At 31.2% G+C, this 24,525-nt stretch overlaps 1 protein-coding gene across 5 annotated transcripts in view; it reads right to left on the reverse strand.

The window, feature by feature from the left end:
* The window catches only part of LOC145297709 (rho GTPase-activating protein 44-like), a 473,021-nt gene that overhangs the window by 70,804 nt on the left and 377,692 nt on the right, over window positions 1–24,525 (reverse strand). For 2 of the 5 annotated variants that reach the window (XM_080143911.1, XM_080143909.1), the window contains exons 15-16: window positions 18,863–18,942; window positions 6,993–7,397 (exon numbers count right to left, since the gene is read on the reverse strand). In XM_080143911.1, the coding sequence (XP_080000037.1) occupies window positions 6,993–7,397; window positions 18,863–18,942 (485 nt within the window). Of the gene's footprint in view, window positions 1–6,659; window positions 7,398–18,862; window positions 18,943–24,525 lie in introns of all 5 variants that reach the window. The other 3 variants (XM_080143908.1, XM_080143907.1, XM_080143912.1) reach the window with 2 other exon arrangements.

Genomic DNA, 24,525 nt, shown 5'->3' on the forward strand with positions numbered 1-24,525 from the left:
GCATTATATCAAAAGAACATTTTATATTATAAACCGTCTTGAGGCATATTTTCATTCTTGACTCTGTTTTAGTGTTTGTATTATTTAAACTACTATTCTCAGCTTGGATGCTAGTGTCCACATTTCATTTGATGCAACCTTCATCATCAGGTTGTTTTGTCAAACTCTGGAAACTATACCGAACTTCAAACCTTTATTTAACCCACAGGGGTAGCTTGCTCTCATTCTACCAGCCATGACTATGTGTATCAATAGTTTTCTGTCAAGTGAATGCCAGATGTAGCTCATATGCTATTAAGTGCCATTTCTATTCTACATTCCTGCCCATTACAAGTGTGGAATGTCCTTTGAGGAAAAATTCCTGCAGAGTTCGAGAAAATTTTTCATGACAAATTTGAAGAAACTTAATTCATCTATTTTATGGCATATCAATCTCTTTGTTGAGTTATTCTAAATCATGAAATTGTAAATTCATTGAATACAATTGAAATCAAGTTGCTTTTTTTTTTTAAAACTAATAGATCATCACTTATCAAGGCAAAATCCTCTTGAGGATAAAGGTTACCGAGCTGGAATGATTGCCAGTTGATAGATGAAGAACTTTGTGAGAGGATTGGGAATGGTTGATGGGTTTCATGACAAGAACCTTCATTTCAAAAATATTTTGCCAATAAGAGAGGATTCATAGCTGATCATATAGTCTGTTACTATATCCATTAGGCTGTGTATTCCTTGTGAAGTAAACCGAACATAAAATAGTGTAGTGAATTGATTTAAATCCATTAATTCAAAATATTAATGTTCAAGATTTATCAAGAATTCTGATTGCTCCCACTTCACGCCTTTATATGTAAATATATGTGATAACAAATAGTTCAACAGAACATAAACACAGAAAAAATAAGGTCTACCCCCAATAAATCAAGATAAACATGGTGATAAGTTGAAATAGTTGTGGCAGCACAGTCCTGGTCAACAAATATTGAAAAAAGAAAAAATGGTGGAAGACAAATATGAACATTCAAACAAGGGAGATCACCGGAACATGCTGATTAAAATAAAAAAGCAATAGCAGCAAAAAGGAACAGAAAAAATGGGGGAGAAGTGGATTGTTTTTTGGACAGAGCACAGGCAAAATAATGATTAAAAATCAAACTATATAAAATACAGAAAATTTAAATGAATTTAAAAAAACAAACAAAAAAAACAAACAAAAACTCAAGAATTGGAGAGGAAAAAAATTAAAATTACTTTCAAAACAAAAAAGTCAGTCAATAAACAAAAACAATAACAAAAAACAAAAACAAATCATAAACTAAAGGAACAAAAAAAAAAGGAAAAAAAAAAGATTTAAATTTAAAAACCCCCAAAAATGTTCTTTTATAATATAAAGTGTTTTTTTTTTTTATTGCAACATAAGTATATATTGTTAGGGCCCCCCTCCCCCATATTATGGGATGACAGAATAGTCAACCATTGGTTAATTTACCTGCATAGTCACACATATAAAATGCATGAATCGTTAGTCTACTTCCTCTTTTCAGTTTAATCTCTGAAACAATATAGTTTGTCCGCTACTCCTATTTGGTTCAGATTAATTCTGTGATACAGGATTTAGTATTTATTAGTTCTATTGATATGCCGCTACATATTTTGCTAAGTCTGGGTTTTCATATATCCATATATTAGGAAGATTAAGACGTGTGCATAATTTCTATGCATTACTTGTAAGCACAAATAAATCCTATTATATAGTTTTTTCTTAAACTCTTATTTACGTGGAAAAACAGTTAAGAATATCATTGTTTACATATTGAAATATTCAAAGTTGTTTTCTTTCAAATTTAATTTGAATTATGTTTCGAATTTAGTCATAAAAACAAAAAATGGACTCAAAACACCTTTTCCAATCAATTAATTGATGAACAGTTGTTGTATTGATGCTATGAACATTGAAATATTTTTATCTTCAAGTTACAAAATACAATTTTCTTTGATTATACATGTATTCACATCCATAATTCGTGGTGAGAATTAAATATAAACTTTTTTTTTTTTAACTTTAAAAGGTTGAAGCAAAAGCCATGATTTCATTTATAAGAAGAAAATATAAAACTACTTGAGTTCTATAAACCCAAAAATATTTGAGTTTTAAATATACTTATGGAGAAGTTTTATATTAAGAGAACTGGTTGAAATAAAACACCATAGTTAAAAAAAAAAGGCAATTTCAATACTTATCCAAAAGTTTAATTTTAATTTTTGTAGAATTTTTATACCTACAGGCACTAGTGTTTCGGGCTTTTACAATGATCAGTGCAGGAAGGAGTCAAGATTAACTTGGTCACTGGATTCGAATCTCCCAACCAGCAGTAATTATCACTTCCTACACCGATGATTGCATAAGCATGAAACACTAGCGTCTGTAGGTGAAAATTGTTAATATCTATTTGAAAAAAAAAAAAAAATTATATATCACCCATCCCCTACCAATGCCTATCATAGCTTTGGATGTGAAATATTCTTACTCAAATTATCAATTCTGCACTTTTATAAAGAAAAACGCCAACTAAAACAATGCATTTTTGAATAACTAAATAATAACTAAAAAGAATAATCAAAGAAAGAAGTTGAGCAAGTGTCAATAAGTTAGTAATTTGGTAGATAAACAAATTGGTTTACCCAGCGCTAGTTATTAATATACCAGGCATCACTTTTTCAAGTATTAGGAAAATCTTAACACATGATGCCCTCCTAGCCTATGGTATCCTGAGACAACTGAGTGAGGAAGACATGGGTTTATTCAAGATACTTACCGATATGTCTCAGAACGGGATATATTTGTTTGGAGTAGCTGGGTGATCTTGGCTACCATAATGGAGTCATACAATTTACTAAGTCACCTTAATGCACTGTTGTTCGTAGTTGTACGTTTAAGCTTTAAGTTTTTGGTGCATCTTTTGATGTCTCTTCCAGACTGTTATACTCAACAGAATTCTTGTTGAAAAGGGTTAGAAGTTTGAGTCAATATTTAGTGATAATTGATAATAGGATGTAGTCAATTACAAATGTTCAATCATTTATTTTACTTTGAGAGGAAAAAAAAGTAAATGAAGATCAACCAGTAAGTATCTATGAGGTGCTTTCAATAAGTTACAAGACTTTTTTTGCACAGCCATTTAAAATTGTCGTAGACTCTTGAAAATTCAGTATGTTTTTGCTCTTATGAGATGACTGACCAATTTTTATGATTTTAGGTTCAAATGAACAGCTACAGCAGGAATTGGAATACAGCCTACCAAAGCCTGATTATCACAGCTGGTGAATTTAAAAAACCCAATCTGAATGTGAGAACACTTTTAGAAGAACGATATGCAATAAAATTCTGTTCTAAACTTGGGAAAAATGCCAACGTTTCAGACTGCTTTTTGGGCCATCTTGCATTAATCGAGCATCAGTTTTTGAGTGGCATAAAAGATTCAAGGAAGGCAGTGAGTCTGTGAGAGATGATGAGAGGAGTAAGGAAACCAGAACACCAGAGTTGATTGACTAAATAAAGAATTTCATGGATAAGGACCGTCGTGTGTCTATAGAGACAATAAATGCACAGCTTGATATCAGTGCAGGAATTGTACACACAATTATTCACAAGGAACTGAAGATGCAGAAGATTTGAATGCTCAAAGATCAAAAAAGAAAGATGTCATGACGGCAGGGAGATACTCTGGTAACCTGCGATGAAAGCTGGATCTACTGCTATGACCCAGAGACAAAAATGGTATGATACTTATACTAATGAACTGGTAATACCTGGTGTTGTATTAGGCCTGGTTGAACTATGCCAGCTTCTTTCAAAGGAGGAAGTTTACAGGGAATATCAAATTCATAAACAGCTCCCAGTTGCATATATATCCCAGTCATGGGGAAATAACATACAGCAGCTAGCATTTCAGAATGAGAACCCATTTAGTATTTGCCAGACTCCATATTGCTTAACTTCATTGATCTAAAGAGAACTGGTGTGCCAGTGCAATTTTGTTGTGTTCACTAATATGCTAAGATATGGAGTGAGAGGAGAAAAATTTAATTGTTTAAATTTTTTTTATAAATAATCTTTAATAGTCATTTATCATCAAACTGTCGAAATCTTCATTTTTGATGGTCCACCTTACAATATTTTGGATCCTTTCCTTTCTGTCCTTCATCAGCACTTGTTGAACCCAATCATGATTTTTTGCTTCCAAAATTTCCAGAATTCGACCAAGTTAGACATTATTATGTGAAATACTTTTTTTTTTTTTTTTTTTTTTTATTTAAATAAAGTATTTCCATTGATGCAAATAATTTAATATGTTTCAAAATCTTTTAGCCAATTTTGTAGCATACTGAAAAATAGTTATCTGCCCTTTGGGGATGTTTTATGGTTTTTCTTCCATTACATTAAAGTGGATAGACCTTCATATTAATGAAGTTATCGTCTGCTCGTTCAAGTAAGCTGTGCTGTTTGTGTTTTGTGCTCAAGCGGTGATATTTAAAGATATAACAATTGGCAACAAGGTTGAAGAAGGCACTGCTAGATACAATAAAGGAAGGAGACAATGTAGAAGATACATTTATCTAGTTTGGAGTTAATAAAAAAAAAAAAAGCAGGGTGATCACGTTGAAAGTTATCGAAATTTAAGAATTTTTTAGATGAAAATTGATATTCCTGTAATGTACTAAAAGACTTGGTTATTTGACCTTTGTCCCTAGAAGGCATTTAGATTATTTTGTGCATGTTTAGAATTATACTTATTTAAAAAATTAGAATTATACTTATTTAAAAAATTAGAATTATACTTATTTAAAAAATTAGAATTATACTTATTTAAAAAACAAAACAAAAAAAAAAAACCAGAAAAATCTTTGTGCATGTATTCGTTTATAGAGCATAAAATGTTATATTCCAAAAATCACAATTTTTTTATTGAAGAAAATCAAATTGTACACTTTTTAGGCAGCCACTGATGATCTCTTACTTAGAGATAAATAGATAAATCTTGTCAGTCACATCGAGTTATCTGCCCTTGCATTCTTAACAAATATGGCGACTGACCACTCTCATCTGGCAAATTATTTGATAGAGAAAATATGATTTCATAAAGAAATCATTATTTAATATATATATATATATATATATATATATATATATATATATATTCTATGCATATACTCCCATTCTCACAGCCATTATTAGATTAGTATAATATTAAGGAGAGATGGAAGAAATCTAAGATTATTCCAAGCATCTGTAACTATAAAAATCTTATTTTCATACACAAATGCTATTATGGGACCAATTCTTTGATTCCAGCAGATTATCTGAACGATGATTCATCATGTAGACAGTTTTGTTGCATAGATAACAAGTAGCAGCAGTGCATTCTCTCTTCTCTTCTTCTTCTTCATTGTTGTTCTGTTGCTTCACATGTTTATTAACAGCAGCAGTTGTAAATAATTACAGCATAAAATCATACGAAGGTTTAACAATTTTAAAAAAAGAAATTTTTTCTTTTCATTATATTTGCTAGCCGAGTTTGTAACAAATATTTTAGCGGTATCACACTGCTAGTCCATTTTGTAGCATAACTATTTCAATAATGTTGCTAGTCCATTTTGTAATACAAATATTTACTAATATTACATTATTAAACTATTTTGTAACAGTTTAGAGACGTTACATTACTAGTCCATTTTGTAACAAACATTAAAGTTGTCACGTTACAATCCATTTTATAACAAACATTTTAATAGCTAGTCCATTTTGTAACAAATATTTTAGAGTTGTGTTATTAGTCCATTTTGTATTAAATATATTAGATATGTCACGTTACAATCGATTTTGTAACAAATATTTTAATAATAGCTAGTCCATTTTGTAACAAATATTTTAATAATAGCTAGTCCATTTTGTAACAAATATTTTAGAGTTATGTTATTAGTCCATTTTGTATTAAATATATTAGATATGTCACGTTACAATCCATTTTGTAACAAACACTCCAGCAGTATATTTTGTAACAAATATTTTAGAGATATTATGTTACAAGTTAGGGTAAGAAAAGAATAAAACAACAAAAGGATTAATTGTGTGTGCGCAATACGTAGGTAAATAAAACCCAAACAAAGCATGCAGGTGAGATGAAATAGTCAGATGAGATACATATAACACAAAAAAAGAAATAAATAAAAGTAGCAAGAGAAATAGACATGCAGATGGGTGGACTCCAAGAGAATATGTCATGCTTGACAGAAAAATGGTCCGGCGCCATAACAGAATAGTAGCTAAGCGATGACGTTTCCACTTTTTGGAAAGCAAGCAAACGGAAAGGTGGCAGGCAGAAAAACTCAGACTCCCCACCCTGATTGCAATACAGTTTTGAATTAACAATGTTATCGTCATCATGGGACTTTTCACTGAGTAGCAAAATGCCGATTTAAAATATCTCTAGTTGACAGTTCCCAAAATGAAAGTTAAGAAACGGGGCATCGTTTAGCTCAGAAAACTAAAAATGATTATAAGTGCCCATATTTCTTTGGAAGTAATTTACTTTCATTTATATATATATTTATTTTTTTTTTGCTTGGTGTTCGGAAAATTACGAGTTGAAAATTCTGACCTGCAGAGTTGGAACCATTGTGTCGTGTGACCCCACCGCTATCACCTCCCAAGCTGTCAGAGTCCATGGAACCGGAAGGCGGCCTGGTCAGAAACTGGTCATCCCACATGGCTCTGACTTTGGTCAGATAGTCGGACCAATTTCCGTCACCCAAAGACTGCAGAGCGAAAGCCGTATTGTATACGTCCGAGTGGAAACTTTTTGATACCGGAGCAGGGGGAACAGACCTGGAGCGTGAAGTTTTAAGAGCATGCCCAGGTTGAAAATCAAAAGAGGGGTTAGTGACTTTAGCAGTGTTACTACATTCCAGAGTGTTCGAAATTAATCCATCACCTTGTACGGGCACGTCGCTTTGGCCGCCATCGTCGAGTATGTTGAGTTTTTCAGGCAACGAGCTGCCGGTCAATGTTGAACTACTACTGCTCAGCAGGCTGGTAACGTCCGGAGAACTTTGGTGAAGATTTAAGTTACTCTCACGAGGGGCTAGCTCTGATAAATGTATCGCAGACGTTGTCATTAACAAAGGTCCTCCACCTCCTCCAACTGTAGGACTTGTGGCCTCCGATCCGGGAGCAGATGATTTTTGGGACGAAGAAACCTTTCCACTAAGTGATCGCTTGTGGGATGACTGAGGAGAAGGGAGGTCGCTTATTTGGTTGTGCACACTGGCCACGGGGGATGGTGCTGGCGGTGAGATGGTGGCGGCAGAGGAGTTCACCGTCAAGTGAAAGTCTATGTCTGATAAAAAGGGAGAGGAAAAAGGCTCCGTTAATTCTAAGAAATGCAGTTCTATGGCATCAAACATGGAACCGTGTCATGAAATTAACTTCGTTAAAAATAAATAAAAAAATGTTTAAAAATGACAGAAGTGAGAAACATTGGTTAACATTTTTGTAATACGAGATCTTTTATTCCATGGTGTGAATAAATAGAAAAAAAATTTTTTGTAAGAATTTTGTTCAGAAAATAAACTATTACAATTGATAAATAATCTTAAAAAAAAAAAAAAAATGGAAGAAAATAAAAATTAATATCTTTTTAATATCTTTGAAAAAGAAAAAAAAGAGACTTGTATGCATAAAGATATACACAGTTTTAATATTCTACTGCTTTATTCTTCACAGGGAACAGACACCTATTTATGTTCATCTAAAAAAAAAAAAAAAAAAAGTTTAAGTTTATTTACGATATAAGCGTACAATTGTTTTGGCCCATACTAATATTTTTATACATTGTTTTCTGTGCACGTTTTAACTTTTAGTATCAAAGCATATATACAGAGAACTATGTATAAAAATATCAGTACAAACCAAAATAATTGTATGTTTATATAGTAAATAAACAACCTTTTTTGAGGGATGAGGCAACCATAAATGATTGTCTGTTTCCTGTGAAGAATAGTAGTATGATATTAAAACACTAAAAACATGTATTGGTCATGTAGTGAAGCTTATATTTTCTCAATGTGATGCTAAAGCAATGATATATCAGTTCAATTCTGATCCGACTAAACAATAGTGCCATGCAAAACGGCCATTTCATCTTAGAGGCTATAGAATCAAATGGAGTTTGAATATTACAGTCGAAAAGAATCTCCAGGAAAAAAAAAATTAAAAAAAACAGTTTCACATATAAATAACTTGCCACTTGATTGTATAGTCTCTACTATAGAGTTTTGATTGACACTATTGTTTCATCTGGTTAGATTCAAAATCAATCTATATATATATACACACACAATAATTAATGGTACAATTTTCTGCTTGTAACAGTAATAGACCAAAACGATTTTGCTGGTAAAAGAAATGTAAAAAAAGATACCTTTCTTGAAATTAATGTGACAATAATTCCTATTAGAACTGTTTTTCATGGAATTTTTGATGAGAAGTTACGATTTATTTATTATTTTTGTAAACATTTTTTTTGTAAAGAAAAAAAAATACGAAATTAAAATTTGATTTGTTATAATGCAAGTTCTAAAATAAATTGATTTTAAAAACAATTGTAAAAAAAAAAAAAAAAACTTTTTGTTATGAATTTCTTAAAAAAAAAAAAATATCTTAAAATGTGTGTGGAGGTAATAAAAAAATTAAAAAAAAGCTACATATATTCTTAGTGATTGAATTTATTGAAATAAAATATTTTTTCCCCTAAATTATTACATGGGTGAATATAATTTGATGAATAGATATCCAAAGCAAAATATGTGGCAAAATAAAATTCTGGAACTTTTTGTAGCCTTTGTTAACCACAAATTTATTTTACTGTCCAATATATATCTTATTTATAATATTCTGAATTTTATCATGTTTATATAATTGAGAATTCGGTAATCGTTCATATACCAATAAATTTTAAGTCGGTGACTTAATTTGTAAGCTTCAAAATTACCATCTTTTGTAATCGAGCATTCATATATTATTTTAACAAAATCAAGACAACAAAGGTTGGATTGATAGCAACAAGTAGTATATTTTCATTGTTCATCACAAATGTTTCCCGACCATTTGGACAATTTCAAACCTTATATCGTTTTGACATTGAACAAAACATGTCTGAGATGGAATATACTACTAATAAAATAAAATGTGTAATGTAAAAGCATCCTTGGTTTGGTATGTTTACTTCCGATTTTATTTATATATATATATATATATATATGTCTTGGAAGTTTCTTTAAAACTTTTAAAACTATGAAAAAAAAATGTTCTTTGTCGGAAAATTATTTTGTCAATAAGTCATGTAATCTCCTGTATCGCTGAATCGATTTACTTACATGAATAAACAATAATACCAATGTTCTTAAAGGGATCATCAGTTGTTTACCATGAAACACCGTTTAAGATATTAAAAAACAAAACAGTATCTCAAATCATGGCTCCTCGACAGCGCTGATCAAATATTACCTCTCTTAAAACATGTGAACAAAAATATTTTTGATACTGGATATATATATATATATATACACACTCGTATATATAAAAGAATATGTGTAGACATTAACATTGTTGTGGTAGGAAACTATTTGAATTTAAAAAACCTTAAATAGTGTTTATTTTTTTGTCAAAATAAAAATCTTTTGTCAAAGCAGAAAGTGTTTGTTTTTTTTATTTCTAATATTTTCATTAGGTTAAATGCAAACATGTTGGGAGAGAAAAATAAAATTAAGACATGCCTATTAGTGCACTGGTTTGATTAAGCATGTGTAGAAATATTTTAAAAACATTGTTATAGTAGGAAAACATTTAAATATACATAAACTCCTCCAATTGAGCAGTTATTTTTACTTTATGAAAAGATTTATCTTGAAAATTAACCATTCTGGTTCAATAAATTACATTGATAATATGAGAGAGAGAAGTTATAATTGTATATATAAAAAAGGGAGTTATAAGATGTCAATGTTCCTGCGTCTGCAGTTGAACACTATCTGACTAGCTTTCTGTATTTGTTTGCTGCCATAACATTATATATAGAACTTAATTCTTGTTCCTTCACCATGATAATTCATGGTGAACAATGGGTTGAATACTGGCATGCAGAGTTAATGGTGATTTTCTGATGGAGTTTGAATCTTTTGATTAATAGTAATCATCATTTCCTACATTGATGATTGTATAAGCACAAAACGCTTCACATCAGTAGATAAAAATAAATATTTATTTATAAATATTTATTTTTATCTATATATTAATATAAATAGGATAGTGTGTGTTATTTATTTTGTGTGTCACACTTACATCCAAGTGACTGTCGTTTAATTCTTATGGACTTTCATTTCTTATAATAAATAATTTTACCAAGAATTCTTCATAAGTTTTGGTTTCGGTTCTAGCTGATGGCACTCCAGTTATAAATATATATATATATATATATATATATAATTTTTTTATAAGTTTTGATTCAAGCTAATGCACCCAAGTCATATGGATATATATATATATATTTTTTTTTAAATCACAACTTTATAATATATAAAAATTGATAGAACATTAACTGTATAATAATATTTACAAAATCTGCAAGAATTAAAATAGTATATTTAAGCGTAATTCATGATCGGGCTTCGCCGGGCGTCCCTACTAGCTTAGATAAATAATTTTACAGTTTTAACAAAAAAATTACAACAATATCAGAGTGTCTCCATTTACACTGAATATCTATAGAATGCCAACATCAATATATTACATATGAATGAGTCCCCTGTGGAATTTCCACAGGTCCCACTAGTAGATATATATATTACTTAGACAATGAACATAGAAACAGCTCAAATTGGTATTTTGAAATATTGATTTATGTCAATCAATATGCTTGCGAAAATATGAGTTCAATGTTAGTTACCTCAACATTTTTTTTTTTTTTTTTAAACTGCAATGAGTGAATGACTAATAGTGTGTGATTTGCATAGCAGTTATAATGGTGATTTACTGACCAAACTCATCTGATGTTGTAAAATATAGACATCTAAATATTTACCTCCCCTCAGTTTGACACGGGGTTAACTCGGCGTGAGGTGACCAGTGAATTAGAATGATCTGAGCGTAACAAAACAGTCATCTTGGTCTTAATTTCCCCTTTTGGTAAATAGATACTACTCACAAGAAGCACAGTTTCCAGAAACTGTTCATGATTTTATAACTTTCAAACTTCAACATGCAAGTTATGTTGAAGTTGCAAAGACAGAATGAGTCTTGAGTCTAGTTGGATGTATGTGGGGTGAAGAAGACCGTTCAAGCCTTCTCTTGCCCGTGATGTCATAGCCACACAAGAGTTCCCCTCCTATATCACTCAATATACAACCGGATTCAAACTTTAATTTTAAAAATGGAGCTATTATAAAAGTCAGAAAACGTTTTAACCACTCAGCAATGAGAGAGTGAACAAGCTGAATGAAGTTTGAATAAAGCAAGCATCATCTTTGTTAAAGCATTCACGGATTCATACAGGGACATCTTTAGTTTTGCATCTGAACATAAACATGGGATGCATTATTAGTACCAAACTTATTACAGCTCCTTTGTGGATGAAGGTTCAATTCCTTCTAGAGTAAACTCCATTTTCTGGCATAAATTTTCAATAATCAAGTCTGCAGATATTCTAGGTTGAGCGAGCTTCCCCCAAAGGAGGAAGTTTCATGGGAATATCAAGTTCACAAGCAGTTCCTAATTGCTTGTCAATTTATATGAAGGTCAACAACATGTTCACAGAGGTCTTTATCAATGGTTTGGCTTTTCTCCATTTTGTCGGTGCTTAAAGAACGTTTGATCGAAAAAGAATGATGTAACACTTTTAAGCATTTCTAAAAAATCAATCTAGAACATTCTAAAAAACTACATCCTAATTTGTAAACTTCTAGCAGAATTTGAATGTTCAAATTTTGTTAGAATGCTTCAAAATAAAATCGGGTAGTATTGCTTTCTTTTTCTTTTTTTAAAGGACGTTTCAGATTAATTTCATGATTATTTAACATGCGATTAAATAAAATTTGTTGTAAATTTTGAGTTACTAAATATCAGTTTTTATCATTGAATTTATTTATTTTTTTTTTTTTTAAAAATCCATTTGACTGAATATGTCTAAATATGTTCTACAAACAGTAAATATTTAATCTAAGCAATTAGAAATAAATAAACAAAAAACGTTTTTTTTTGGTAATGTGTTATAAACTTCTGTGTGGCATTGTATATTCCAACTATATTATAATTGGTTTGGTAGTTATGTTTTATCATATATCAACTCTTTGTGTTATTTAATGCCAAATACAGTAATTTTAGAAACAGTTTGTTTCTAGTTCAAATATTTATGGTGTTTTGTTTGGTTATTGTGTAAAGGAAAATTGTTCTTTTTGTAGAACATTATAGAGTTTTATAGACGGAAAAAAAACCCCAAACAAACCAATAACATCAATGTTTGGTGCATTTTAGGTCAGGAAGTCGGTATCTTCTAACAGCCTCTGGTAACATCAGCCTCTAAGCTTATATATAAAAAAGGCCACTTTATATACATTACGGAAAAACAAAAACAGATTCATTAACTAATTACTTAAGTTTCAAAAGAATGAGAGTTTGTGGGTACTGCTGCTGTTGGTGAGAATTGTACCTGAAGGTAGCATCAAACACACCTTCTGCTTTTACTGGAGGTCTTCTCATAGATTTGCAGCAATTTATGTTCCTGAAGAATTTCAGGAACCCATGACACTAATGTCAGCATCTACCAGTGGTTGCTTCAAATCCTCAAGTAATGGTTTTACATACGCCAATGTGATGTTGCTATCCTAACACTGCATGCAGTAAATAAGTGAATGTCCTTGCTAGCCATGGATCATCCACAGATGATGCATTGGTAATAAAAACCAAAGATGCACTTTGGATTTTACCACAGGTGGGTTCTGATCCTATGTCAGACCAATCTGTCTTAGATAGTTGTGATAGAAACTGAAGTTTCCTCCAGCAGAGCCCTAACACTACCCATTGCCACAGCTCTGCCATGTTGAGAAAAGTTTAACTTTAGGGCTGTGCTGCTGCGGAGAAATTTTCTTAATTGTGAATGCCAAGTCTGTTGATATTTGGGAGATCAGATGTCAGCTTTCGTCTCCCATGTAACCAATGCTCTCTCTAGATCTACTGCTGTAATCTAACATCTTGTAAACATAATGGCGGAAAACTAGGATTGTGATCTATCAAGAATTGTAACAATTTGAAAAAAAAAAAAAAAAAAAAAAAAATTTGTTGAAACAAAATATTCTAAGAGACTATTTAAAAAAAAAAAAAAAACATTTTTCATGACTTTTTAGCATTCCCTAAGCTCAAGGAAAACCTTAGCGGCTGTCGTTATGAGGCAATTGAGGAGATGAAAGAGGCTGTGATGAGGGTCATTGACACGCTCACACAAGTGGACGCCCATGGGGTCATCCAGAAGTTGCTGGAATGGTATAACAAGTGCATTGTAGCTGGAGAAGATTACTTCAAAGGGGACTTGAGTTTCATGTGCGTGCTATCAATAAAAGTGCCAATACGAAAAAAAAGTCTGGAAACTTATTGAAGGCACCTCATATAAGTATGTCAAAAATATGCACACATTGTTATAATCAAAGTGTGGTTAGGTTTGTGCACTCTGGTGCCGTTTTCTTAATTGCGAATGCAGAGTCTGGAGATATCTGTGAGATTAAATGCTAGCTTCAATTTCTCCCATGTAGCGAATGCTCTCTCTGGATTTACTGCTGTAATCTAACATATTGTTAACGTGATGGCTGAAAACCTATCAAGAATTAAGTAAAATTTGTAAATTAAAAAGAATGTTTAATATTGGAAATGAATGAGTATTTAAAAAGTAAAAAGGAATTGTCTTTCATGACTGTGACATTGTAAAAAGAAGTACGTAATTTCCTTAAGTTGTTAAGTTAGAATTTTAGCTTCATATCATGTCAGCAAAGTTTGGATTCACTGCTTAGTAAAAAAGTAATTTCTAAATTCCTATGTTTTAATTAATCGAGTATTAAAGACAAAATATAAAATATATGCATAATACAGGGTGGCCACAAAGTCACGCACCAATGTTAATTAAAAAAGTTAAAAAATTAAAAAAGTTATAGTAGTAACATTTATTCAAATTTAAAGTTATGGTGCGTGACTTTGTGGCCACCCTGTACATTGTTATACTGTGTGCTTATGTGTATGTATGTATGTGTATGTATGTAGAATATACAAAGAAAAATAAAAATGTCTTCACATGGAATTTTGATTTCTGTATGTTTTATCTCTGATATTATGTAAAAGAAATATGACAAGAATTCTTACTAAAAATGATATATTCATATCACAATCTTCGAATTTCCCAATGAAGACATGGGACCTTGTTGCAACTAAGTATTTTTTTTTTTTTACATCAATTTATATTTAAAATATTTAATGCTTTAATTATCTATCACATTTTAAAACGAATCTCCTCACAAATACATATAAATTTGTAGCACATATAGTTTAATGAAGTTTTGAGTATTTTATTAAGAAAAAAAAATGAATGCAGTTTAAATGCTTAAGGATACAAGTCGAACATATCACAGACTTAGCACTTGTATAAGCCAACTTATTTCTAGAAAATTCACAATTACAAAAGGTAATTAAACTATATAACAGTGAAAAGAAAAAGAACCTTAAATTATTAAATATAAACTGGGGATCATGATCATATATTTAAGTAATTTTGTTGCACATTATATAATTGTTTTTCATAATCAGACATAACATTGCAACCTTCATATGCACTATGACAGGCATAGACAGAAAGTCCTTGACTTGAGTTTAATCCTCCTTTGGGCTCTCCATCCTGGATTAAAGATCAAGACCCAAGTTATTTGTATGGGGTGGGGTGAGATGGCAACACTGCCACATGAATCCGGATGGCTTCTCCTGAAGACTGAAACTTGAGTCTAAGACTTACCACCTATGACTGCCACAGTGTGTATGGGCTGCTGCTTTATGTCTGGAAAAACAATTCACATCAAATTCAATATATATAACATGTAAAATCAACATCAAAATTGGAACTGAGCCGATTCAAGAGAGTTAAAAAAACTGTATATCCTATTATTTTATAACAATAGCAAATAATATATTTGGCTTATCTTAATACAATATTGCACATTCAGAAGGATATTAGCAAGCTTATATATACATATATGTGAACCTGAGAATATATACATTTTAATTAATATGTAAATATATAAAGATGGTAAGATTTTACTAATAAATGTCTGATGATCAGATGTCTTTTGATATTGCAGTAAAGTGTTATGATAGCCAAATTTATTATCATTATACATACAGTGAAGAGGTTTAATAAAGGGGGATAACTTATAACTGACTACTATAGTATCTACCCAAATGATTTATATTTTATTTTTAAATTCCTACATGGTTTTGTAAAAATAAAAAAAAAGTATCAGGTGCCTTTGTCATTAAAATACTGTTTTATCTGTATATCTCATCTTCGTATTGATTTGTCTCAGATTTCACCCCATTTTTCTTTTGCATAAAAAATGTGCCAATTAAGTTAATAAAAAATAAAGTTAATTTGTTTAAATTGTATTACTCATTTGGTGCTTGTCCAAAATTCAACCCGATTAAAAAAAAAAAAAAAATACAGAAAAATCTTTGATGTACATACTCGTCACTCGATGAAACTCGTGTAAATTTATTAAATAGATTTTTATTTCAACAAAAAAAAAAAGCAAAAAAAAAAGTCTAATTTTATGAGTAAGAGTTTGTTTTGATTCACTATGCTTTACGTAAAAGAAAACAATTCAATTTGAACTTTCATTATCAAAACCAGCTTTGTAATGGATACACAATTTTACTATTAAAATCACTGAAAGTTGCAAAAAATGATTTGTTATATAAAAAAAAATACTTGATCAATTTTGGTGATCTTGAAAGATGATTTTTCATTTTGTGACAAATATGTACATCAAAGATTTTTCTGTATTTTTTTTTTTTTTTTTTAATTACGTTGAGTTCTGAACAACAACCACTCATTTTTATCAGTTGCATAAATCTACATGCAATATATATATTTTTTCTATTATTGCCTTGAAAAACAAAAAGAAAAAGACAAATATGAGAGTTATTAATGCAAAAAAGATTTACTCAAGATTAAATCAAATTGAAGATTCAAATGCAATTGTTAATGCTCTCAGAATGAAGAAAACCCGGAAATATTTGATGATTTACTGAAAATTAAATATTTCAATAAAAAGATATTCCTGAAATAGAAATGATGAAAATAATATGAAATTGTTTTTCACATCAAAGTTTGAAGGTAAAAAAAAAAAAAAAAAAAAAGCAACCATGGTCTCTTTCTGCGGTTTAGTAAAGTACTGAGTATTAAAAAAATTTTTAAAATGAAAAAAAGATATAACAATAAAAAAGAAAAAAAAAAAAACGAAGCGAAAATGAAACTTCATAAGTGGAGAACTGAAAAAAAAATGAAAAGAATCATTTGATAAACACCAAAAGTGTGAACGTAAAAAATACGAACATCAAAATTGTGAAAAAATAAATACAAATTTGTTGAATATAAATATGCAGAAAAAGATATCATGACTGAATTTTTCTTAGTCATGATTCAGAATTGTTTTTAATTACATTTTTGTCATGAGGCAATTTACCACAACAAATATTTTTCATATGCAAATCAGTCATTTATGAAAAATACAGTTGAAATTATAAACAACTTTTTTACATTTCAAATTTAAATTACATTCTGAAATCTTTTTACCATCAATTCAAGATGCTAGAGAAATTAACAGTTATCAAGGATTTTTTAATTTAAAAATAAAAAAAAAACGAAAATAAACATTTATTTATCATTGGTTTATGATGAATGCCAGAAAGGTTTAAACAATTATTGATTAAAAATCAATTTAACCCAAAGAAGATTTTTTGAAATATTAAAATTTTTACAGTATTTTACAAACAAAATTTAAAGGACTCAGTTGGTATTTATGGAGTAACATACATATTTTAAAAGTTTGAATTTCCAAAATACATTCATTTTTTTGCCATGTAAAAAAAAAAAAATAAATAAAAAAAAATAGGATTTGAATCTAATATATATTTAAAAAAAAATCATAAAATGAACCTCATCTTGAATTGATGAGGTTCATTTTATGATTTTTTAATACAGAAAAAACAAAACAAAAAACATTAAACCTAAATTAAGGTATGTATTAAAATAAAAATAAATAAATAAAAAAAAGACTAAGAGAAAAGCGAAAACAAAAAAATTAAAACATTAGATAAATAATACAATTTGATAATTACACTGGAAGTAGTTTATTTGAATCACAGATAATAATATCAAAATTTGATCCTAAAACAATTTATCAAAATATAAGTAAAGAAATCCATTTATGGTAAATATGAGCATTATATAAACAAACAACAAATAATAATAGCTAATACACAGCAGAAAAATAGGAGGGTTTCAAACATTGAACATTTATTATAAAGATTGGCTTATAAACAGTCTTCTACTCTTTGATTATTTTTAGCTTTTACTAAAGTCAGTTACAGATAATTTGACAGTCTGCTAAACTGAACTGTCATGTGTTCAACTTATTGGACAGAGTATTACTAAGCTCTGCTTAAGTTGACAGAGGAAGCTGGTTCAACCCATCCTGAAACTGGTTGATCTTTCAAATTCAGTAAAGTATAGTGATACTCTATTATCTTCATATTGGAAATGCTGTTGTCAACATAAATCTTGATCATCGATTATTTGAGGTTTCCTTTTCCTAGAGTGGTTGTTCTATCAGGACTGGAGAATATAATCTATGCTACATTGTCTGGTTTCAGCTTTTGCAGGGTCAGTCACATATCCTTTTCTAGTTTGTTAAGCTGAACTGTTCAACTTTAACGATAGAATATACCTATTGCTTTATTCAAATTGAAGGAGGAAACTGGCTCAACCAATCCTAAACTCGAAATTTAAGTTGGAAATGCTGTTGTCAAAATAAACTTTGACCAGTGCGCTTATTTAGTTGCTCGACCAAGACTTGAGAATATAAACAGTCCTTTCTTTCTTTGTCAGGATTCTGCTTTTGCAGAGAAAGTTATAGATTCTTTTCAGTCTGATGTCAGGTGTTCAACTTGATATTGTACCACTACACTCGACTCAAGTTGATGGACGAAGTTTGTTCAACCCAATTTGAACCTGGATCAAAGAGGTTCAAAGTGGGTTGAGCCAGCTTTCTTTTTCAACTTGAGTAGAGCGTAGTGACCCTGATATAGGAAATGTTGCTGTCAGTGTAAATCTTGATCAGTGTGCTTATTTCAAAGGTTTCAGAAACTTGAGAATATTATCTACTTTACTGTTTCATTCATCACTGGGAGATAAAGAGATGAATCCAGACCCTTTCGAAAAGTAGAATTAAAAGTGAAGCAATAGTTCTGTTAGAACTGTAACAGAATTTCGAGTGCATGGTCAGCACTGATAACCATCACATTAACACCTATTCTAAATTGAATAATACAAACACATTTTGCTTACTGTTATTAACCGTTTAAAGTTAGCAAAAACTGTCGCTTCATTAGTGATTATAATAAGAGGCTTCAAATGTGATATTTCCTTAAAAATTAAATAATTAGTTGTAAAAAAAAAAAAAAGTAGACTCAAGAGGGTTTTGTGTGAAGATTTCTTACCGCCAGGGAAGAGTTCATCAGCGTTGAGAATAATCACCTCAATTATTGCACTGAAGTTGCCAGTTGTCAGCATGTTGGGTCTAGAAAAGGAAAAAAAGCAGCAGCGGCAAAACAATCAGAAATAGGAAAGGAAATAAAAAAAACATAAAAACCAGCAGAAAAATAAAAGAAAAAAATCAATAAGAGCAAGAATGAGTCATAAGACTGCATAGGTCTGCATGACAACATAAGTATAGACCAAAATCTTATATGGTCTTGCATCTCCATACGGTACAAGATATTTTCAAAGTTATGCCATGGAAATGTGGATAACTCAAAAACTATTTAGTCAGGTTAAAATTTTGCATTGTGCTCACTATTATCAAAGAGCATCGGATCCATATATCAAATTTGGAAGTTCTTATACAGTATGAGACACAGGTAAAAACCACATTACCAAATAAAATACTTAATATACTTACGTATCAGACAAAAATATCTACACCACAAATACGAAAAAAAATTATCAAAATTTTTAATTTAAAATAAAAATCCGTTCTATTGCATTCCACCGCACAATCATTCATTATTTGTTAAAGAAAAGACCGACTTCTCTTGCTTTACAGTTATTTCCACTTCATTTCAATGATGGATCAGCAAAATACTAATTTTTAATTAAAATTCTACTTGATAACTTTGCTTATATTTTCATTTAGATACTTACATATCATGCAAATATAGTTATTTCAGTTTCTTTTCCTGTTAATTTATTTGGAACTGCCATGTTCACTTGTACCCCTGCATAAACATCAATTTTGAAAAATTGAAAGTTAAAATTCTGTTAAACCTCTGACCTAAACTGAACTTTTCAAAGCCAAAGGTTAAGGTCTTAAAGATGTGGGACTTCACTAGTTACAATATGGGCCAAGTAATGAATTTCTGATGAACAGAACTAAAGTATTTATTTATTTATTTTTTATTTATTTATTTTTTCAGACTGTTATCCTCATCTTCATAGCTGCTGTTTCACCACATTTTGGCCAACTCGTTCTCTGGTCTTCTCCAGGTGATTAACCGCAACGGGATAGGAATGCAGAGTCCTGTATCCCCAGTAATTATTGCCTTCCATAGTTGTCTCACGGCTAATCGCCTGAAGAAGGCCAGAGGATGAGTTGGCCGAAACATGGTGAAACAACAACTATGGAGATAAGGATAAAAGTCTGCAACTAAATACACTAATCACTCATCTCAAAGGATTCCAATAAAAATAATATATAAGAACTAATGTAATTGTCAAAAATGTGATTTTCATATTTTTTTTTTCCATGACCTTTGACCTAGATATCTAGTAGTAAAAATGTATAAGTAAACAGAAAAATAAAGCAACAAAATAAATTGGAGATCCAGAGTAAAATAATGTTTTTAATTTTTTAAACTATTACAGTCACTATTACACAAAGAGGAAAAAGAAAGACCAATCAAATCTACAACCAAATGTGTCCATTACTGTTTGTTATGCAATGTTGAGCCTGGTCAGTACTAAAATCGGCAACCATTTGGTAATACCAAGTGCTGTATGTACTTTCTGCTTAACTTGGCATTGTTTTCAATCATTCTGGACTTCTTGCCACTGGAATCAAGCAGTGCTGAATCGGAAAAAGAGTGGTTGGTGATTAGGCAATACTTGCTCCACAATTCAGCACGTGTCATCCATCATTCTACAGGATGATCCAATGCTCCACATTGTTCCATCGAACGAACATGCAATATTATGCATGACAAGATTTGTTGCAGAGAGAAATTACAGCCACTGGCAAATTTTTCTTTTCATTAAAAGACGAAGAATTATCAATCATAATAACAACGTAACAATGTTGGTATTTATCCATAGGTTCATACTTTCCACCCTACACTATGTCTTTCAAATTTCTTCCGTTTCTGTAGATATGCTGAGTCAATATTTTGTTTAAATCAATCTTGTTTTGATAATAAACGTTTTTTTTTTTAAATAAAAGAGCAGACTAATTATAGTCTGCTCTTTAGAATGTTGAGGAACGTGTCTGATGTGATTTACATTGAAAAAACGAGATGTCGTTCTAAATTTTGATGGTTAGCAGGAAAAAAAAAATTGTTTGAATCATTTACAAAAGATCAAATTTCCTATCCCACCCATTTTAAAAATAAATTTCAACTCATTTTACTGTTATTTAAAACTATTAAAAAAAAAATTCTCACAAATATTTGATTAAATTACATAGCTCAAGATATTGCGTGTGTGTGTATTTTTATTTAGTATAAATATTTATTTGTACAAACATTTTCAGGCTACATGTTTCAGCTACAGCCTAAGACTCCTCAGACCAAATTGTCCACATCAAAACCAAACAGCATCTCATTATCTATATATATAAAAGCGAAAATGTGTGTATGTATGTATGTATGTGTGTTCGCTTTTTCTGTATGTCAACAAAAGGCTTTTTTCAGAGAAGCGGTCGCTCGCTTAACAACTTTTTAAAAGTTTTTATATCACATACAAATCGTAATATCTCACAATTAACGAAGCTCACCTGTCTATTTAATTTGCTCGATTTCGGGAAGATAAATATTCAATATTTGTCGCTCGCCGCATGTGGGTTAGTCTTTTTCCTATAACATCTTGGGGGTGGAAAAAAAAAAGCGTTCAGCAGTAAATGAATACTATCCCGCAGTTGACCTCATTAACTCATTCAAACGGGCACCTGCTAAATCCAACTAATTAAATAAATTCAAACGTCTTTCCGTTAGCATCTCACGGTGGGGCAATTGTTAACATCGCCCATTTTTTTTTTTTTTCACACTTTAATTTACAACTTTGCCTCAACGGTTCGGGTTTGATCCTCATACTTACTTTTTTTTTTTTTACCCCCCCCCCCCAAACACCCGGGCAACGCCGGGTACCCCTCGCTAGTATATTAATAAATACTAATCATCCACCTGCAAGGTTGAAGCAAATCCGTAGGACAATAATAAATATATATGCACAAAAAGAATATGAAACAGCTTAAAAAACAAAACAGCAAATAGGATGATAAATCAATAATAATATAAATAACAGAACACAAAATATAATTTGGTTTATTCTGTGGAGAGCTAAAATCAAATTGATTGATTGATTGATTGATTGATTGATTTTACGGCATATCAACCTATGTGGTCATTTAATGCCGGAGTCCTTTTTTTTTTTTTTTAACTTTTTTTATTGGGAGGGGGGGAATGACTTTTTCAGCCTTTCCTCCCTTTTTTTATAAAATTGAACTAAGAAATTAAATGTTGTATTTATACATGGATGTGTATATTTGGATGACTTTAAATTTCCTTAAATTTTCTTATATAAATTTACTTTCCTTAGGTATGCTAGAATATTTGCTGAGTTGACCTTTTCAAAAAGGTCTTCCATATTGCTTTCTGTATAATATAATTTTCTAGTTGGGGCAAGGTCATCACACCCAACTAGGATATGTTTTACTGTGAGTGTCTCCTGGCATGGGATGCACTCTGGCGCCGATTCTCCATTTAGTATATAAGAATGAGTAAAGTTGGTGTGCCCTATGCGCAGCCGAGTCAGTATCACATCTTCTCGGCGTGATCTCTTGATGTCCGGATATCGTTCCTTAAGTTCAGGTTTGATTGAGTATAATTTGTTGCCCTCTTGCTGACTCCACCGCAGTTGCCATTTTTCCTGTATGTATGCTTTTATCTGGGGTCTAAGATCAGTATGTGGAATCTTAAAATTGTCAGTTGGAAGGTGAGAAGATCTTTTTGCAGCTGTATCTGCCCTGTCATTGCCTTTGATCCCCACATGGCTGGGGATCCAGACAAGAATAATGTTTTTAGTAGTTGAAAGGATATTGATTTTTTCTATTAATTTTGTTGTTAGTGGATTTTCTTGTTTTTGATTTTGTATAGATAATAGGACTGATAGAGAATCTGTGAGAATGATGAAGTTTTTGGTGGTTTCCTCTGAAATTATGTTGAGTGCTAGATCGATAGCTATAGTCTCTGCAGTGAATATAGATGCTTCATTTTGAAGATTTCTCTTCATTGTGGTTTTATGGTACGTTGCTGCACATCCAGTGTGATTGTTGCTTTTAGACCCATCTGTGTAGATAAAGGTGTAGTCTGAATATTGTAATTTTAAATGTTGAAGTTCGTCGTGGTATTCAATAGGGTTTGTGGTAGATTTGGACTTTTTGTTTAGGTTGAGTTTTATTTCAACTTGTTTCATGGTCCATGGGGGTGTTTTAGGCAGTATGAAGTTGTGAATGCTGGAGATTGGAATTTTCGATTCTTCAATGCTTTCCTTCATTCGGAGCCCGAACGTTTTGATAGTTTTTCTTCTCATGTTAAAGAGTTCTTCATATTTAGGATAGAAGGTACATTGGTATGCAGGGTTGTTTGGGCAAGACTTCAGTTTCAGTAAATATTGAAGGGCTAACTTTTCTCGCCTTAGATCTAGTGGGGGGTCGTGTGCTTCCGTGTATAGACTGTTCACGGGGGAAGTTCTGTATGCTCCTAGGGCCAATCTTAGGCCAGTATGGTGAATAGGGTCTAGGCTTTTTATATATGATGTTCGGGTTGATCCATATATGAAACAACCGTAGTCTAGCTTTGAGCGGACTAGTGCTCTGTAAAGTTTAAGGAGTGTTTCCCTGTCTGCACCCCAATCGGTATGTGCTACCACTCTCAAAAGATTTACAGCTTTGTTACATTTTTTTTTCAGATAGTTTATGTGTGGGATGAATGTTAACTTTTTGTCAAATAAAATCCCTAAGAATTTGTACTGGTCAGTAACTGGTATGGGCATTCCTTCCATGGTTAGGACAGGATCATTATGCATGTTCTTTAGTTTGCAGAAATGCATGCATTTCGTTTTTCTTTTGGAGAATCTAAATCCATTCTCTTCCGTCCATCTCATTACTTTGTTTAAGCACAATTGAAGCTTCCTTTCTATTATAGATATATATCTAGATCTACAGCATATTAGGAAGTCATCCACATATAGGGAGCAATCTACCCCAGGGTTAAGGTTTTTTACAATGTTGTTAATTCGGATACTGAACAGGGTCACTGACAGTATACTCCCTTGAGGTACTCCATTCTCTTGTTCTTTCAAGTCCGAGAGAGCTGTGCCAACCTTTATTCTGAACCGTCTATTTTTTTAAAAATTTTCAATAAAAATTGGCATTCTGCCTTTTAGTCCAAGCGCCTTCAGATCCCTTGTAACACCGTACTTCCACACAGTATCGTAGGCTTTTTCCATGTCAAAAAACACTGCTGTTAAATGTTCTTTCCTTACAAAGGCTTCTCTGATGAAGGTTTCAAGTCTGACTATGTGGTCTATTGAACTTCGGTTTTTCCTGAATCCTGTTTGAAATTCTGTAATAAGATTCTCTGTTTCCAGGAACCAGATTAGTCTTTTGTTTATAATCCTTTCCATGGTCTTACAAATGCAGCTTGTTAGAGCTATTGGCCTGAAATTCAATGGATCTGAGACGTTACTTGATTGGGATTGGATGTTTGAGTTTTCAGATTTGGGGATTGGTATTATTGTGGCCTCTTTCCAGGTCTCGGGTACGTTTCCACTGGACCATATAATATTGAAAATTTCAAGTAGGTATTTCATTGAGGTTTCTGGAAGTTTTTTG

This window comes from Euprymna scolopes, chromosome 18 (genome assembly GCF_053919585.1).
Source record: "Euprymna scolopes isolate OS-2025 chromosome 18, ASM5391958v1, whole genome shotgun sequence".
Taxonomy (NCBI): domain Eukaryota; kingdom Metazoa; phylum Mollusca; class Cephalopoda; order Sepiida; family Sepiolidae; genus Euprymna; species Euprymna scolopes.